This window comes from Eschscholzia californica, unplaced genomic scaffold (genome assembly GCF_041429995.1).
Source record: "Eschscholzia californica isolate CP2 unplaced genomic scaffold, dmEscCali1.0.p SCAF_4, whole genome shotgun sequence".
In the NCBI taxonomy this organism is placed as follows: Eukaryota; Viridiplantae; Streptophyta; class Magnoliopsida; order Ranunculales; family Papaveraceae; genus Eschscholzia; species Eschscholzia californica.
The window spans coordinates 54,481,189-54,500,345 of NW_028238461.1; the positions used below are offsets into that span (position 1 = coordinate 54,481,189).

At 33.7% G+C, this 19,157-nt stretch overlaps 1 protein-coding gene and 2 long non-coding RNA genes across 8 annotated transcripts; all 3 read right to left on the reverse strand.

Moving 5' to 3' along the window:
• Positions 1 to 1,052: 1,052 nt before the first annotated feature.
• Positions 1,053 to 4,454, reverse strand: LOC147546298 (uncharacterized). The gene is made up of 6 exons (XR_015224245.1): positions 4,298 to 4,454; positions 3,985 to 4,078; positions 3,773 to 3,877; positions 3,091 to 3,122; positions 2,939 to 2,970; positions 1,053 to 1,295 (listed from the first exon to the last, which is right to left on the reverse strand). It is a non-coding gene; the product is annotated as an uncharacterized LOC147546298 (long non-coding RNA).
• Positions 4,455 to 5,611: 1,157 nt separating this feature from the next.
• LOC147546299 (uncharacterized) lies at positions 5,612 to 10,168 on the reverse strand. 6 transcript variants are annotated; one of them, XR_015223466.1, is made up of 8 exons: positions 9,886 to 10,168; positions 9,546 to 9,646; positions 8,939 to 9,241; positions 8,392 to 8,453; positions 7,649 to 7,785; positions 7,385 to 7,502; positions 7,033 to 7,234; positions 5,612 to 6,006 (listed from the first exon to the last, which is right to left on the reverse strand). It is a non-coding gene; the product is annotated as an uncharacterized LOC147546299 (long non-coding RNA). The 6 variants fall into 6 exon arrangements; XR_015223465.1 differs by having other exon boundaries at positions 7,616 to 7,785; XR_015223463.1 differs by having other exon boundaries at positions 7,616 to 7,785; positions 9,546 to 9,711; positions 9,886 to 10,125.
• A 1,313-nt stretch (positions 10,169 to 11,481) lies between these two features.
• Positions 11,482 to 13,670, reverse strand: LOC147546300 (L-ascorbate peroxidase, cytosolic-like). The gene is made up of 9 exons (XM_086632247.1): positions 13,343 to 13,670; positions 13,087 to 13,261; positions 12,922 to 12,987; positions 12,754 to 12,802; positions 12,575 to 12,657; positions 12,388 to 12,467; positions 11,941 to 12,043; positions 11,734 to 11,792; positions 11,482 to 11,621 (listed from the first exon to the last, which is right to left on the reverse strand). Exons 1-9 carry the CDS (start codon positions 13,459 to 13,461, stop codon positions 11,606 to 11,608), a joined length of 750 nt encoding a protein of 249 aa, XP_086488373.1. The 5' UTR covers positions 13,462 to 13,670; the 3' UTR covers positions 11,482 to 11,605.
• Positions 13,671 to 19,157: the final 5,487 nt, after the last annotated feature.

The window sequence follows — 19,157 nt, forward strand, 5'->3', positions numbered from 1 at the left end:
GGGCGCCTAAACCAACCCACGTGCTATTTTATTCCTACGAGTAGTCAAAATGAGAAAAACCAATACTCATGAAAACATCTATATAGTTAACTCAATTCATAAATGACATAACATATCTGAAATGGAGAAATTGAGTTAAGCAAATGACACAATTTCTTTTTGCAAATGACTGAAGTTGTGGTAAGTTCCACACAAATTATGTAGTTCCATTTATCTACCTCTGAGGTATGAAATGTATCTCACAAGTGCTCTATTTTATGTGTTTATAGAAACTCATTCATGTGTCGTATTGTAAGAGTTGCAAGTTAAAACTTTTTGCCTATGCCACTAAGAAGATTCAACTATTCTACAATTATTTTAATCTCAATTTATTTTACTTCTCAATGATCACTAATCGAGCATTTGATTCGTAAAATATCTTACTCAATATTTTTTTTTGGAAGTACTCAATATTATTTGCCCCTAGTTAAATCAGACTTATTTGAAATGTAAACTAATAGTTTGAGAGACATATCTAACACTTCTATTTTAGCATCAGACAGGTCAAACATGGCTAATATGAATGAAAACAACAAAAATCATGATCAAGTCAAATTCTATGTTAGAAAACATTCACCCATTAATGTCAATAGTAATGTGTAAATGGATGATGATAGAGGTTCCAACCAAGTAGGAAAACTTCAATTAGAAATCTCTAGCTACCACAAAAAGATCTATCGTTATGGAATTTTATTCTCCCTCTCCAATAAGACACTCTCCAATTGGAAAGAAGAAACATCTTATAGGAAATAAAAAAAATTATTTTTATTTAATGATATTTTGTTGGAACCGTAATTAAAAGAAATCCATAAGTAAAGACAGATTATTAAATAACCTAAGTCATCTTGGGAGCACGATGGTCAATCGTCACATTTGTGTCGATCGTTGGATCTGAAAAATTGAAGATTATTGATATTTAATAAATGAATAAATATAATTTACTAAAAATTATTTGGTGTAAGTTTGATATGACATAATCAATAAAAAAATCATAACCTGTCGAAAACGGGTTATGCACTTGCTTATGACCACAATATGATGAAACCAAACAAGTCAGTTAGGCTAGGATGAGGAGCAAACTCGAACAAGTCATTAAGGCGTTAATGAGGACAAACTCGATGCAATAACCGCAGGCCATCAATTGTCGATCCCTTACCTAGAGTCATGCCCCCTGCCCAAATCCACGTCGCACGCATAAACTCTCAAGTCTGGACCAGGTCGGGTGGGCCTCAAATTGGAAAAATATATAGAGAAACCTGCAAGAGGAGAGATGCAGAAGAATCGTGTGATATTTCATTTCAAATCAAAATATACCTGCTTCAACATCAAATAACAATGAGTAGGTTACAGAACATGGAAGGAGAAAATATGCCAGCAAAAAATAGGTCTCTGAAATCTAAATCGTTACACTCAGCTGTGTTTAACCCAATTCATCATTGTCTTGAATAACGCACAAAGAAGGAGAAAAGAAATTATTTTGACGATAAAAATGAGATGTTTACATTGTTACTGGTTGTAGGTTTAGGACAACGACGTCTTTAACCTGGTCTTCTATCTTATCTGTGATTACCTTCTAGATTCCTTACAACCCTTTCAGTAATAACCTCGAGCGACAGAAATTTGAGTGAAAGTGTGAAAGTGAGAGTGGTGGCAGTAGAGGCGCTAAGGCGGGGGATAAGCAACTACGGGAATTGTTGGGACATGTGCTCTAGCAAATCTTTGAAATATCACTATTAGTCGAAAACTCAAAGAGTTGAGTCCAAACAAGAGTTTAGTTTTGGACATATCTAATAAGAAGGTTGAGCTGAGATGAAAAATTGAAAAAGAAAATAAATTTACCTCAACTACAAAATCTCATCTCCAACAGTTAGAGAATATGTTATGTCAACAAAAAAAATAGTTAGAGAATATGTTATTAATATATGTTTTCTTACGATAACACATCATTCCGGAACAAATGCTCAAGCCAAATGTAACAAAAGTTTAGGTGATAGCTTAAAGACAATAAGGAGACAGTCATTCTGGAAAGACAAGAAGTTTACTGAAAGCTGAGGGAGAAACCCGCCATTTATAATTAGAAGCTTGGCTTCAGAATGATCTGTCAAACCCTCATGCTTATGAAACTAAACCTAAAAATCATTGGAAGTGAATTTTGCAGCAACTCGATCAACATCTGCTTCCGTTAACACATTAAACCGCCTAGATTTCGTATTTTTCATTTTCTTATTGCAATTCTATTTCTTTCGTTCCTATTCTTCTTTCTCAGAAAAAAAGAAGAGGGCTCTAAAAATAAATAATGCACAGAGATAACAAATTTGGTTTTCATTCCCCACAATAACCTCATAACAAATGGAATCAATGAAGGACCGTGGAAAGAAAGTTGGAATATTTATTGAGATCATATCACCGCAGACCACTAACATAATCTAACTAAAAGTGGCTCACATAGTATCAATTCAATGCACACCAACGATAGGACTACAACTTTGATATTAGAGAATGAAGAATATACAGGGCACTTTAGGGAAAACTTCATCTAAAGAAACAACCTCGTTTTCCATTTAAAATAGTATTAAGGAAATACAATGAAGTTTCGGGTGTGAATGGTAGCCCTGTTTTTATTGTTTTCCATTAAAGATGATATCCTCCTACCATGTGATTAGGTTTTTGAAGGAAAAACATCATCTATGAAGCAACAAGTGGTTAAGTTCATAATAAGTTCACATAAAGGAAATTTCATCCTTCAAGTGCCTCTTTATTAAGTCGCTGCGTCCTTCAACTTATTAGTTGAGAAATCTTAAATCAAATTTAAATCAGGAACTAATTGGCTAGGAAATCAATGTCACTACAAGAAAAGTTAGGAAAGTGAAATTGTAACATTCGATTAAGGTTTTCTTACCTAATTAAGTCGATGGACCCTCAAATCATTTCCTGAAACAACAGAAAATCTAAAATAATTCACTGTAATCTTTTATTGGAGTTTCATTTTCTGAAACAACCAAAAATCTAATATAATTCAGGAACTGTAACCTTATATTGGAGTTTTCTTACCTGATTAAGTTGTTTCGTTCTTCGATGGTTTCCTAAAAATCATAAATAAAATTTAAATCAACAAGTAGTAAATATAAGAAAAGGCAGGAAAATGAAACTGTAACCGTTGATTAGGGCCTTCTTCATTACAAATAGTTGTACCTAGCTATGTAAAGACAATGCAGAACTTCAACATAGTTGGCAGCAAATCATGTTTCATGTTTCACACTGACCTAAATTTCACCTTGGTATTTATCCAGGAAAAACCCATTTGTCTAAATACATTCTAGAGAACTAAATTTAGCTCTAAATCTCTTTTACTTCAAGAAAGGCAGGATTCAAGGTTTCTACGAATGTGAAACTACTGAAAACTGAACGATCCATAGAAAATATAACTACAACTGTGATTAGGTACAACTATTCTGATGTTTTTCTTTATAATCAGTAATGAGAAATGCATACTTGAGCTCATTCTATTATTTGTTTTCCTTACACCCTCAATGGAGCAATTCAATTTTGTGATTACAAAAACTCAATAAAGAAAAACAAAGAGGGAGAAAGAAATCATTCACATATAAACTATGAATTATAAAGGTGAACAAATGATAGTACCAATTGAAGCAGGGATCTTCTTTTCACATTGAAACACACCGATATAAGTAGAAATGGAACAAGAAAGACAGAGAAAACATTAAAAGTATACCTCTGTTGCCATGAACTCATACACCAATAATTTATTGATTGATATCGGAACAGTATCCCACTAAAGCCAACAAATACGAAGAACGGAGACGACTCGGCAACTCCACTTACAAATTGGAAAAACACAAAGAACTTTAGTCATTATTTACCAAAACAAAATCAAGTTCAAGAAAAAAAAAAAGAAGAATTTGGGGAAGGTATGATTTACTAAACCTCCATTTTGAACTCATCTTTCCCTTGTTTACCAGCTCGATCCATCAATTTAACAGTAATTGCTCTACCATCAGGAAGAACTCCTCGATATATCCTGAACACCATAAATAAAATTTAAATCAAGAAGTAGTAAATATAAGAAAAGCTAGGAAAATGAAACTGTAACCTCTGATTAGGGCCTTCTTCATTACAGATATAGAGCTAAGTAAAGAACGAGATGAAGATTGTAACAACTGATGTTTTACTGCTCTTGAAAGATTTTGATTATGAATGAAAAATTAGTTTGATTAGTGAAGAAAAAGAATAGGGTTACCCATTCGATTGACGGTTCTATTGAATCCAATTGGTCCATCGATTCAAACCGTCTACTTCAATTTTAGGGCGAAATGAAGAGAGAAGGCTTGGAGAGGAAGCAATGGGCTGGTCTTTCCAGAACGAATTTTTAGAGAAGAAGATGAAATATGTGAGAATTCAAATGGGGGGAGTTTTTTTTTTGGAAGAGAAGAGGAAGAGATTTAAACGGCAAGTATTTAATGTAGTCTTTTCAATTGACCTGTGTCAAGTAGGATCCAGCGGCTAAGATCAAGGGGCTTTATATGTTAGATTAGACTGAACGGTCCAGATTAAAAAAATGGATTTATGTGGGTGTCCAAGTCAGCATCCAACTCACCATTCTTTTGTCCTAGTCGCATCTAGGAGTATTTATTGTGTCCTAGTCACAAGTATCTGTTTTGTATAATAGATTGCTATATTCTAGATATCCTAAATTTTTGGTATTTTACTTATTCTGTTCTTTCATTTTCTTAAATTAAAGAACAGATTCTAGATATCCTAAATTTTTTGGTATATTCTAGATATCCTAAATTTTTTGGTATTTTTGGTATTTTACTTATTAAGAGAAAAATTTTAATTTCTTCTTTTAACCTTGTGATTTCTTTTGTTTCATTTTTTGTTAAACTAATTATTTTATTTCTAAGAAAGACACGATTATTTTTTTATTTAAATAAGTTATTTCATTTTTAAGAAAGACTATATTTTAAATTTTGGGGAAGACTTCTAGACAATATCTTTTACTAAAAAAATTATTTGTCCCAGTCAGCATTTTCCCTTCGGTTTTATTATATAGACTAGGTATAACCCGTGCCCTAAGGGCACGGGAAAATGCTTTTATTACATAATAGGAAGCTCAAATGAAAATGTAGTAACTAAAACCACCATTCAACTCTTCTTCGAGATCGCGTAGAGTAGGACATTAACATGTGTTTTTATCACATCATAGAAGGTTAAAATGAAAAACAATGTACCAACTAAAACCATCATTTAACTTCTTTTCTTATTGTATAGTTGGTCTCTTACATTTGAATCATATGAGTAAGAACTATTAATTTGAATCATTAGGTAGGTTAGGCACCGTGTATCATATGGTAATACAATTCCCCAATAATGTAGTCGGCGTGATAGTCTATTAGAAATTGAAGATAGTTAATTTTGATTCATCTCTCGTATTTTTCTTGTTAAAGTCAAAACCAAACTCAACTTGATTCCTTAAGTTAGAAATTGAGAGGTCGGAGTTGAGAGAAAGAGAGGGGGTTTAGAGAGATAAAGATGTGGGTTACATGAAAGAGAATGGGGGAAACTAATAGGGAACCTCACCTTTCATCCATATTAACTGGGTGTAACTCCTCACATTATAGTTTAATAAAATTAAAATTTCCAAATAATGGATTTTGCAAACGAGACCATTGAGCCAGTGAGTAATAGGATAAATTATAAACAAATGAAAAAGTTGATCAGGATTCCTTTATTTGTTGGCCTACCTCCCAGGTTCTTCCCACCTTTCTGCCACTTCGACGAACAAAGAGTTGAAGCATAACAAAATCCACAATCGCTTCTCCAGAGAAAACCTTATGCGGCTGCCATTGCACGAACCAAAGTTGACACTGAGGTTCCGTCTTGTTAATGGATAGTACTAAAGAATGTGTCGACGATAATAGCTTGGCTTCCTGATGATCGTTTGGGTACCTACAGAGTTGAAAATGACGGCCAATTGTAAAAGGTTAGACTGATCAGCCCAATCTAATATAAAACTAAACACAAATCAAACCCATACTTCTAGTTTGAAGTTTCGATAACTTATGAAAACCAATATTTGCAACAGAATCTTATCACAAACTACATACTGGTATAGAGCGCGTTATGAAACAATGGAAGTATAAATATATGTTAGATGCCCGAAGAAAATTCATCGGGCATCGAGGGACATGTTATTCTTTCTACTCTTTCAAATTTATTAATCAGAGAATATACAGTTTTCAATCAGACAATCCCAATCCCAATCCCAATCCCTACCCCTGTTTATTCAAAATATAATGACTATACTATAACCTAACAAGATTTCTCTTTCAATCTTAGGTAATTAAAACAGTTTCAAATAAAGCTTTTAAGTAATCGAACAAGTTATCATCGATAAAACAATAATTCGGCAATCCCATAAATTGGGCAATCAAGATTTTTCCACAAATTACAATTTGATTTAACAACTTAAGGATCAAGTCATACAATACATAGAGTAAATCATAGTTTCTTCAACCCATTTACAGACCAGAGAAGGTTATTAAGGGATATCGTAACAATCAAGTTATAATTGGGGATAAGACATAAGCTACCAAACAGAATTGATAGAAAGAGGAAACTTAGATAAGATCAAGTAGCAGAAAATATGAAAAAGAAGCTCTGCACTTCCAAATAGAATTAGATGAAAGCATTATGATGATAAATTTTGGTACAGAAAACCCTTACTGAATGGGTTAAACCTAACAAAAGAACACCCTACCACAATAATCTATTATTATCTTTGACTTCACATGGGTTTAAGCATCCATTTTTTGGGGAAGAGATTGGATATGGTGGAAGGATGAATTCTTCTCATTAATTTCACTTCACCTTGGAGATGCTAACGGGTTGCCATGTTGAAGCATCGATTTCGAAAGTAAAGTACAAATCTAATATCAAAAAGCTCAATTGAGAGAGGGAGAGAGAGGGGTATACCAGGTGGTGAAGAACTTGAACTGAAGAAACAACAACAGCAACAACATACACAGAATCCAGTACTAAAGTACTATGAACCATCTTCCTTCTTTAATCATCTCTTTCTTAGTGATAAAGTCACTAAGTCGCTTCAATTTGACAATCTTCTTCCATTTTTGGCACTCTCAATATCAACAGAGAAGAAAGAGTGAGAAGACTGATTCTGTAACATAAAGAACGATTTTGGTGATAAATTAGAGAGAAAAGGAAGAAAGTGGAAATTAGGACAGTGGGCAATTGTGTCTAAATTCACTGTGGTTGATCTTCACAGTATCTCGAGTGGCATTGGATGGTCGGACACCAAAATACAAACCTATATAGAATGCATGTTGTTGTGTAGATTTATGTTGAAGCTAATAAATATGTCAGTACTTGAGCATTTCATTGCCCATCAAGCTAAGTTCGATAATGAAGAACAACGTAGGCTCAAGCTGTTAGATAATAAAAAATAAAAAAAATAGATTAGTTCCATTAACATTTATGATTCTATTTGTTAAACTTATTCACTTAATAGAAGAGTTTCAATCAATGTGAATGAGACAACCTGCTTATCAGATAAAGCGGCAAGAAACCTCACCCTGACTACATATACAGTTGGGAAAAACTTAATGTAAGTAAATGCTTCCAGAAGTTAACTTGCATAAAATCTTTCCTAAGGTTCTTAAGGCCATTTGTAGCATGTTCTCCTTCTCCAGACTTAGTATATATTTTCACCTGCACTTAATCAAATTTTATCGAACCAAATCTTCGTAAATAAGCGAAATCAGTAAATAAGTTTTTAAAGAGGCGAAATGATACTTGAACGAAAGCATTTTATGGACCTGGGGAACATGCGGCATGTCCATTCAATAAGGAGTTCGTAAATAAAGCAAATCGTTTGCAGGCTTCAAGGTTTGTTGGCATATCAATTCTTTCAGCGTCAAAAATAGATAGGTGCGTTTTATCTAAATTAACTTGATTAAGCATGTATAACATATAACCATTAAAACTCATGAAGAGAAAGAAAATGAGCGAGAAATAATTAATGTACCGATTCACTGAAAAAGGATGGCAAGTTTAGGGTCAATACCCGCAAAAGTATTTCAAGAAACTGAAACCTTGTTACCATGGCCAAGTTCGACCATCTCACTTAATTATTCAGAAGAAAAGTAACCAAGATATATTGTCAAACATATTTGTTTCCATAAAAATTTAGTATTTCATGTTGACTACAATACAACAAAAACACAACTCACCAATGGAATCTCATCACCATCATATTTTGAATGAAAGACAAGAAACGCAAAAGATATGGTGTAGTGTGGAAAACCACGTACATACCTTAATAACCTCCCATAACTGGATCAACTGAAAGTAGAAGGGGTGTATCCACATCAATAAATCTGCAAAATTAACTACCAAAATCAAAATCGACTTTACGAATTACAGTATTGAAGTAGTTAGATAATTTGTTGAACAAATACATATTATTAATATTTAACCTATTAATGGATACATTGGATACATAGTTGTTGTCTGTCGAATTATTCGAATAATCTTACCTGGTTAATGCAGAGACTTCTAGAGATTAAACCCAACAGGAAACCAAATAGATCGAATATGAACAATTTCAGATAACCAAATAGATAATGCAAAGACTACCAGAAGGAAAGAAGCCTAGAAAAATTAAAACAATCAAAACCTAAGGTATTCTAACAAGCGGCCGGAAGTTTCAAAATGAAATCCAAAAGGAAAATCCGAAATCCGAATAGCTACTGGCATGATACAAAAGTAAAAGCTAAACCTTTATAATAACGTAGCTCTGGAGAAAATAAATATACTAAAATAAGAGAGCCATGAGAACCTACAAGTTTTGAGATTGTCTTACCTGATTATATTAAGCTTTACTTGAAGTAGAAGATCTAGGAATACTGTAACACTCGGAGATTAAAGTTGAAGGAGATCTGGAGTCAATATGCTGTGAAGATTTGTTGCAAGGAAATGGGAGATGATGTTTAGCTGAGCTATTTCTTCACATGTATTCATCATATGTTATCTCCTCTCTAAAATTGTCAAAACGGGATCATTTTTATTGGTACGCCTCCTGCAAGGTCCAATTCATTCATTCCAACAGCTGCACTTGAACCCCTAAAAAATGTAGCTGGTGTAAAGATTGTGCCACAAGTAGTACCTGCAACCATGGAAAGAGCAACAAAAGAACTATCAGTAATATAGGGTGCAACTTAGGTTAATACCATGAAAGGAGTATTGGATACACAAGAGATCCGACTATTAGCTCTATCTCAAGGAACCACAGTCCGACGCCCAGTTCATTAAATCCTCTTTTGATGGTTATTGATAGGTTTGAAATATTCTACTCTCTAAACTTAATTCAGCATATCCAGACAAATTATCCAGACAAATATTTCAAAGATGGACATCGAATTCTATAATTCAAATGTAAAAGAAAAAACAAAAAACAAAAATTTACATACCAAGTAGATTTGAAGATTCGATGACTACAAATGAAAAAAGAGCTCTTGAAATTGTTCCAGTCGCAGCTCATAAAGCAGACCCGTTTTCGGTTTCTAACTCTCTGCTCATCGCTCAATGCTCATAACAAATTTATTAGCATAGATGTATCGAATAAATGAACTAAATCTGGTAAAAGTTAATAGATGTCAGGAACCCTAATTTTATGAAATCTCAAAAATTAAACAAATGAACTAAATCAGGTAAATGTTAAGAGATTATGATACAACTTCACTTACACCCTAGCCATAAGCAAGAATTAACAAATGAATAAACAAAAAAAAATCAGAAGAGGAAACTGACCCAATGCAAAGAACAAGATGAAGATTGCAGAGTTAATTGAGCTTGAGGTAGAAGAATGAAAGGGTAGGTTTAAAGCTCCATTATGCTGTTGTGAATTCCCAATATTGTACCATCAATTTGTAACTGAAGAAGATGAAGATATGTACCGGGTGCATTAATAAGTATAGAGGAACGATTGAGAATAAAACCGTTGGTAGAAAGAGAGTGGATAAAGAGATCGTTGGAAGAGAGAGAGTAGATGAAGAAAGAGAGTGGATAACTGACCCGATTAAAGGGTTTTGTCACTTTTTTTCTTTTAGTGGGTCAATAAATCAAGGTGGGTAATAGATCTGAAGGTAAAAAATGTATCAAAAACACAACGGACGACCGGATTTGTCTTTCGGCTTGTCCCAGTCAACACAAAACATTGTGTTTTGTTATATAGATTAAGGGAGGAGGGTATCTTCCCCCCTCCTCTCAATGGCCAAGATTTACTCTTCCATGTTTATCTCTAATGGTTGGGATTCACTTTTTCAAAGTTTGGGGGTTTAGATTTGATTAGAATTCATTCAAGATTTGATATTATAAGAAATAACACCTTTTCAAAGATCTCATTTTTTTTGGGAATATCCATATATATTATTGTAGGCACCCCATACATATGAACCCCTTAAACTTTAGCCTTTGAGGGTGCCTATAGCTGCAATGTGGGGCGCGTTAGATCAACCGCAATTATCTTAAAGCCAACATCACGTGACGCATCTGATAGAACTATCCTTGCCTGGTGGGCACGAGTTATACCCTCGTTATTTGATAATGCGAGTGGTGTCATTTGAACTTTTGATTCTTAAATACACATAAAGACAAGACTCACTCCCTCATAAAAATTTATATTTTAGTGTGGGAATCATTTTCTTCTTTTTCTCCTACTAAAAAATTGTATATTCCATTTCGCCTTTTTTTTATGAGAATATTCCATTTCACCTTATCTCTGTTTTATCTTACATTATAAAATGATGATTTGTCTTTTAAAATATGGCCGCGGCTTTGGGGAATAAAGAAAATTCTCCGGGGAATAAATTTTTATATGGAATACAAAATACATTTTTTTGAAAGTTCTCCTCCATCTCATCTGTTCTCTCTGCCACTTCATCTTCTCACCACCTCATCATCTTCTCCGGCGAAGGTCGCCGGCCGGAAAATTTTCCGGTCGGCGACCTTCGCTGGAGAAGATGATGAGGTGGCGAGAAGATGAGGTGGTAGAGAGGTGATGAGTTATAGCATCTTCTAAAATTAGAAGCCCCTTAGCAATAAAAAAGAAACATAAAAGTAAATCTTATTTGACTAGTTTTAAGAAAAGTCTTTATTCCCCGAAAAATTTTCTTTATTCCCCAAAGCCGCGACTTAAAATATAAATGTTGATCAACATACGCCAAATCGGGTTCTATTGCCCGAGATCTAGTGGAAGTCGAGTGAGTTTATAACATTATTAGAAAATCTTGGATTTCTTTATGCGATTTTTACAACCATGTTACGATCGATCAAGAAGCAATGCTCTTTAAATCCGTAAGCACGTAAATAGATACATACTCATATTTTACCATAATTCAAGCAAAATAAACATAATATCAAGTTTTATTTAGTGGCTAATGACATGATGAGAAACAACATTTGCCAAATGACAACCATAACTCCTTATATTATCATATTGAAAACATAATTCATTCCTCGACCATGATCTTTAAGCATCCCCAAATCTGTAATTATCATAAACATTATGTTAGTCAATTAATCAAGAACTTACATTAACTTTTAGTTATGAATGACATTTGTATAGATAATATTAGATAAAATTCTTTTTTTACTAACCCAAGTTCAGAGAGCTTCAAGTGGGATTCTGCATAGTCTTTGAAGAAAGCATCCTCATCCTGGGAAAATGAAAATGAAAGATAATTGTTAAGAAAGAATATAACTACAAGAGAATGCCTGAAAAACTCTGACTAAATTCAGCCAGAATCTGATGTGAACGTTCGAATTTCGTCAAATAAAAAAAAAGTCTAGAGATGAAGATCAAACCGCCGCGTATTTTTCCACTAGAGGAAGAAAGGCAGGGTCTTGGATAAGAGCCTTGTCAGATGGGAGTTGTAGAAGGCCTTCTTTCTCCCCAGTCAGAAGCTCCCTGTTCCAACAAGCCACCAAGATTAGAGAAAGTGTTAAGTTTGTGAGACTATTCTCACACACCCCTAATAGTATAGGAGTATGTTAAATGTTGCATTGTGTTACATAAGATCATTGTATGAAAAGTAATTTAGGGTTTGCTTTATATGTTGCCCTACTTTCTCATGAGCTAGTCTATATAAAGCTCTTGTAACCTCCTTTGAATATATGAAAAACATCTTATCCATTAACCCCGTCACATGTGGGATTCTTTAGCCTAACAATGTATTCTTGGTTGCTAGATCACCCTTCTCTTACGTGAGACAATTCTCACAGAGAGAAAGAGAGAGAGAAAGAGAAATTTACTTGAAGAAGGAATTGTCAAAGATAAGAGGATTAGTAGTCCAAGGACCCTCAAAACCAGAGCGTTCCTTATGGCATCTCCCCTGTTTAAACAAACCACACAAACCCCATAATTAGTCATAAGAAACCATTAGAAATCAACTGAAACTAAACAAAAGGAAGAACAGAATTGATTAATTATCAAACTTACCAAGGTATGACCACCTGAGAGAACAACAATGTCTTGATCATTCAAACCCATTCCATAAAAGACATCCCTCAGATGATCTGAACCTGTAATCGAAATTTTGTTGTTCGATCAAACTCGATCTCAACTCAGATGTACTGAATAAATATTAGAGTTTAGAACCCAAATTAGATAACACTAACCCTTAGTAGCAGCAGGCAATCTGCCTTCTGGAGGTGGTTTAGGCTTATCCTGTAAGAAGAAAAAGAAAAACAGAATCATCTCTAATCATTCAAATCAATTTCTTCAAGTTTATTAGTAAAAACTAGCTCGGATCGTGAATTAGATATGAACCCAGAGTTCCTTTTTACCTCTCTTCCAGGATGGAATGGAATTTCAGGTCCACCAGTTACTTCAACAGCAACAACTCCAACCAACTTCAAATTCATGATTTACCCATTAATGGAAGAAACAGATGAATCAAAGAATCTTGGGAAAGAAAAAAAAAATCAAAGTTTTGATTTGAAAATTAGTACCTGATAAAAATCACCATAAGAAATAATGGGGAATTGTTCTTTAATCGGTTCTAATAATCTAACAGCAATCTCTAATCCACTGTTAGCAGCATGAGAAAGCTCTTCTGGGTACTTCATCGTCCCAAATGGACCTCCTGTTCTTGTTTTCTTATCAAAAGTTCCAGCTGAATGCCATCTAAACCCATAAATTAAAACAAATTAAAACTTAAAACCCATGTTTATACTTGATTTATTGAATTAGATTATAATTGCTTACGCAGTTCGAAGCATAATAGGAGCACAATTCTTTTCAGCAATCAATCCTCTGAGTTTCTTTTTGCATTTTTCAACTTCTTCTTTGTATTCTTCACTCACATTTGGGTAGCACTTTCCCATGATTCACTACTTAAAACCTTGAAAAACCAGAGGAGGAGAGTAAGAAGTTCAGCGATCGCGAGTTGAACGCACGACTTCTGCAATTTGTTTATGTCCCTTGCCACCATTAATATAGCAAGAGAGATGAAATTGTGACGGTTGGATTGATATAATATTATAATTAGGTGCTCGATTATTGTTCTTCTTTATCGGCTAAGATTTACTATAATCTTTATATTAATAAGAAGTTGCAAGAATAGCCTTTATAAGTAAGTTTGAGAACTTTTGTTGCAAAAATGGTACGAATAATAAGAAACACGAGGGTGTTATCGTCTCTTTGTAGTTTAGCGTAATAACAACATCGGTTGAATTTAGGGGGGGTAGTGGAGCGGGACTTTCACAGACTTTCATAGACAAAATGTCCCGTAGACATTTCAAGACATTTCGGATGAGTTATTATAGACAACATGTGTTCATAGACATTTTCAAGACATTGAGAGTTTGTAGACAAAATATCTTTATAGACATTTCAAGACATTTGATCCATAGACAAAATGTCCTGGGGACATTTTAAGATCTTGAGTCCATTGACAAAATGTGTAATGCGTATTATATTTGTGCTAATCAAAAATATATTTTTCGACTTTTGTAGACATCTGTGAATATTTGTGGACATTGATGGACATTTGGTAGACATTTATTATTTTAATATTATTATTATTATTTAATCACATGAAATAATATATTAATACTAACATTTCAAATATATATTTTTCGACTTTCGTAAACATCTGTGAATATTTGTGGACATTGATGGACATTTGGTAGATATTTATTATTTTAATATTATTATTATTTTTTAATTACATGAAATAATATATTTATACTAACATTTCAAAAATATATTTTTTGACTTTCGTAGACATCTGTAAATATTGTGGACATTGATGGACATTTGGTAGACATTTACTATTTTAATATTATTATTATTGTTTAATCACATGAAATAATATGTTTATACTAACATTTTAAAAATATATTTTTCGACTTTCGTAGACATCTGTGAATATTTGTGGACATTGATGGACATTTGGTAGACATTATTATTTTAATATTATTATTATTGTTTAATCACATGAAATAATATATTTATACTAACATTTCAAAAATATATTTTTCGACTTTCGTAAACATCTGTGAATATTTGTGGACATTGATGGACATTTGGTAGACATTTATTATTTTAATATTATTATTGTTGTTTGATTAAATGATGGACTTCAAATGTCTCTTGTTTTTTTAAAGACATTTTGGCTTCCAAATTTGTCCCAAATCCTTCACAAATTCATCAAACTATGAAGTCCACCAAAGTCTGGGACATATTTTGTCTACAATCGAATGCCTCGGACTTTCATAGACTCTCAAATGTCTGGATTTGAATGCCTCAGACTTTCGTGGACTCTCAAGAGTCCGCGAAAGTCTTGCTCCACTACCCCCCCCCCCCCCCCCCCCCCCCCCTTAGTTTCAAACAAAATATCCGGATAATGGAATTGCTTTAGTTAATAAATATTACCCTGGTCTTAAATGTAATATCTCTTAAATGCAGATGATTCTGATACGTAATATCAGATTGACATTTATTACATATTTACATGCAAGTACGTTATGTATGCAGACTTGCGGTGCACAGAGAATTGTGTGCTAATAATTTGAATCTTCATTTGTTAACTATATTTTGGTTTGCATATAAATGAAGTTCTTTCTAAGAAATACCCTCATAAGTGAAATGCCCTCATAAGTGACATCATAAAATTTCTACTATCAATCATTGAAAATAAGTTTACATAAACTAGGTAATTGTTTTCCCATAGGAAGATATCAAGATAATAGTGAGGCTGTGAACACATCTCTTGGTGAAATGATTCTTTGTGTCAGTGGAGAATATTGGAGAGTTAGAAAGTTCACCGCTATGAATTACAATCGTTGAAATTTTGATCCAACACGAATTTGGAGCTATATTCTCTTGTCAGTGGGCTGGGACCAATTTATTTGCTTTTTCTTCGAGAGTCAAGTCCGGTGGCGGATGCCTTTAACCCTTTTATAATACAAAAATGATAATATGTCCTCCCCATAGGTGGGCGAAATCCAGAGCCGCTTAGGTAGAAATATAGGATTTGGAGATAGGGAAATGCTAGGTGTACAAAGGATTCTTGACAAAAAATTTGACTCGATGAGTCACACGGGTAAAAGAATGGTCCAGATTAAAATCAAACTTAAAAAAACTGTCTTTCAGCTTTCAGTGAAAATAAGTCATTAAGTAACTCACAAGTCCACAACTAACAAATTTAAATTAGTGTATGTAGTCGTGTCGTTGTAGTTAGGGAAATATCACTCCTCTGATTATTAAGTTTTCGCTTTGAGTTAAAAAGTTGAGTTTCCGTTCATAGATGTTATTTAGTTGGTAAAAAGATTTCTTTATCCTGAACATTTTTATCTCAAAACTGATCTCTTACGCGGGGTTTAATCTAAACCAAACAAACGTGTTTTTTGTTAGCAAAGTTTATCGCGTATGATGCTTAAGCCATTACATAGAGTGGGAGTCGAAAACGATCCACAACGTCACTACCATGTAACAGCACAGAAGAATAGAGAAACTCGTCTAACCTTCTATTTGGTATAGGCCTTCCTATAAGCGCCTTCGACAAAGACTAAAGCCTAACTACTTCAAAACTAAGATATTTATAAGTGGAGGCCTCTTGGAGCATCTCCAATGCAAAACTCAAAAAAATCTTTATTCGTCCTATTTGTCAAGTTTCAATTGAGATTCTCACTCCTAGGTGTCGAAAATAGAGATCCTCAATTCTTGTATGTCTCCAATGCAACACTCTAAACTCCTTTATTTTACTTACTTGTCATGGTTATTTTTGTAAAAAAATAATTAGTTATTTTGGAAATATACGAAGACTCGATTTCTATTGGTTGAAATTTCAATATTGATGAGTTGGACAATTAGAGATATCTCAAGAGGACACTCTATTTCTGGAGTGTCCTCTTGAGATATCTCTATTCCACCATTGACAAATCATCTTTGAGATCTTAGTTGAGTTTTGCATTGGAGATGATTTTTTAAGAAAACTCAGAAAATCCTATGTGGCACTCCAAATTTCTAAGATTGAGTTTTGCATTGGATATGCTCTTAGAAGGGGGATACGAAGCCTCTAACTCTTAACCATAAATGGCATCTGAAGGTGTACTATTTAAACAACTAAACTTAATAGTAGTACTTTATATATGAAGAGCTGTTTTTTTTTTGTTGAATTTACCAAGAGCTGTTTCATCAAAAAAAAAATATAATATCAAGAGCTGTAGATTGAAATACAATACGGGGATTTTGACATAGACCCCCAGTATTATATCAATATTTGGACTAAACCCATGTTTTCTAGAAATTTTGATTTACACTCTCACGTGGACGGAAACCGTCCACACTCGGAGTTAAGTTAACTCTGTGCGAAAGACACACGCGGACCACGACGATTTTACCCCTTGGGTAGATTCTGTTTTTTTAATAAATACTACTTCCACAAATTTCAATGTGTACAAAACAAATTGTCAAAATTAATCTTAGTGGCCGTTCAATACACCGAGGTAGGCCAGTAAACTGGCTCCTCGTCAACTACACTCACATTAAAAGAGGTATAACCAAATTTTTTAGCTAGCCTAGGTCTTTAACTACAACCCTACTGTTTGATTGATATTTTCTCAGGGTTTTTTTCTTTCAAATTTTTTAGATTCAATCAATGGGTTTTTTCAGTTGGATTTCATCAGGTATAACCAAAGTATGCAATTCTGGAAAGAATTTTGTGTGTTCTGTGATGGATGGAATGAAAAATGTGAATAACAATTTGAAAACGAAGCTCAAACGTACGTGGAAGAAAGTTCAGAAAATGGGTGAATGGGTAAAGAGTTGGTGTGTTTCTTTGAAGGAGAAAGTAAAAAAAGATCTTCCATTAATGATCAGTAGTTTAGTTTTCCCCTTGGAAAGTATAGCAATGCTTCTTCAGATTCTTCTACTAGATTTTATATGTTCGTTTGTGTTTCGAATGTTCTATTACTACGTAATACTAATATTTTAGATGTCTGTCGTTTCTGTTTTTGCTGCTTAATTAGGTTTAATATGAAGATTAATTAATTCTCTTTCTGGACACAGTTGTTTCGCCTCATTTGTTATAGAGATCTAAACCCTAAAGCAAATGGTGACATTCTTCATGGCCGGCCTTGGAGAAAGATGCATTCTATAATAAGTCTTCCCATTTTTAACATGCAAATGTTAACCAATTATTGATAGTACGATTCCAACTTCGTATATTGGAGTATATTACAAGGAGTAGAATTTTATTTGCTGATTGACAATCTTAATTGATAATCATTAATGTACTAAATACGAAAACGAACTACCAATACGTCTAAAAAGAAATATTCATGAATGGACTCCACTCGAACAATTAATGTAGTTCTAAAAAAACAAATACTCCCAATCGACTAAACCCCCCTTACATTAATGGATTAACCATTCGTTAAGACGTTAACAATACTTGTCCTGTCACGATGACTGACCATCAAATACTTAGTTGACGAAGATTCTAGTCCATACTTCATACATGTTTGTTTGCCTTTAATGACATATTTGTTAGTGAGTGAAATTGAGCTTACCTCAAGTAGGGCAGCCATTCTATTTATAATGAAGGGAGGAAGACAAGTAATTACAGAGAGGTCCTTACAAATAGGAACACTAGCCAACTAACCCCTACATTACATACTATTACACTAACAATATTTAGCCATGCCTTTACCATCTAAGATTGTAGCAACAATGGCAGCAGATGGAAATACAACATGAGGAGGAACTTCTCTATGGGAAATTCATTTCTTAACAACATTTGTGGTGTCTGGATGATTGGACATAGACAACTTCATCGAAGAAATTCAAGTCACGGAGACATGTTTAATTTTTAACTTTCTATATCTAAATCTTGCCCAGCTACATACTGCAGCTATACATACTCCAGCCGGAATTCAGCCGCGGATACTATCATCACTTTATATTTTAACCCAAAACACTACAAGATTATAGCAAAACAATCAACTTTTTCATGTACTAATTAACTGCCACAAATTTCAATGTGTAAGAAACAAAGGGTCAAGATTATTGGCAGCCAAAGCTCAATCTCAGTGGCCGTTTCACTACCCCAAGGTAGGCAAGTAGTAAATGAATTGACTCTTCGTCAACCACACACACATTTACTCTCTATCTCTCTCTGTCTGTCTATCTCTCTAGAACTTCACTTATTTAAAGGGGTGGTGGGTCTTGAACTCTGTTTAAGTTATAGTACAAGTGTACTACTAATTTCTACTACAGTTGTATTTCTTTAGTTTTCAATCAATGGGGTTTTTCAGTTGGATATCATCAGGAATAACCAAAGTTTTCGATTATGGGAAGAACTTTGTGTGTTCTATATCGAAGAGGTTATGGGATGGAATGAAACATATAAAGAACTTTGTGTGTTCTTTATTGAAGAGGTTATGGGATGGAATGAAGCAAACAAAGAACTATTTAGCAATGAAGCTTAAAGACATGTGGGAGAAGGTTAAGGAAATGTTTGATGAATGGCTAAAGAGTTTTCTTTCATCAACTATAACCCAAGTTTTCATTTCTA

Bases quoted from the DNA above. Each gene is read 5' to 3' on its own strand.
- LOC147546300 (XM_086632247.1), bottom strand. From the start codon at position 13,461: ATGGGAAAGTGCTACCCAAATGTGAGTGAAGAATACAAAGAAGAAGTT. The intron at 12,988-13,086 runs GTACTAATTTTC...ATGAATTTGAAG, and splicing joins CTTATGGTGATTTTTATCAG to TTGGTTGGAGTTGTTGCTGT. The intron at 12,044-12,387 runs GTAAATTTCTCT...TTGTTGGAACAG, and splicing joins TTTGACAATTCCTTCTTCAA to GGAGCTTCTGACTGGGGAGA.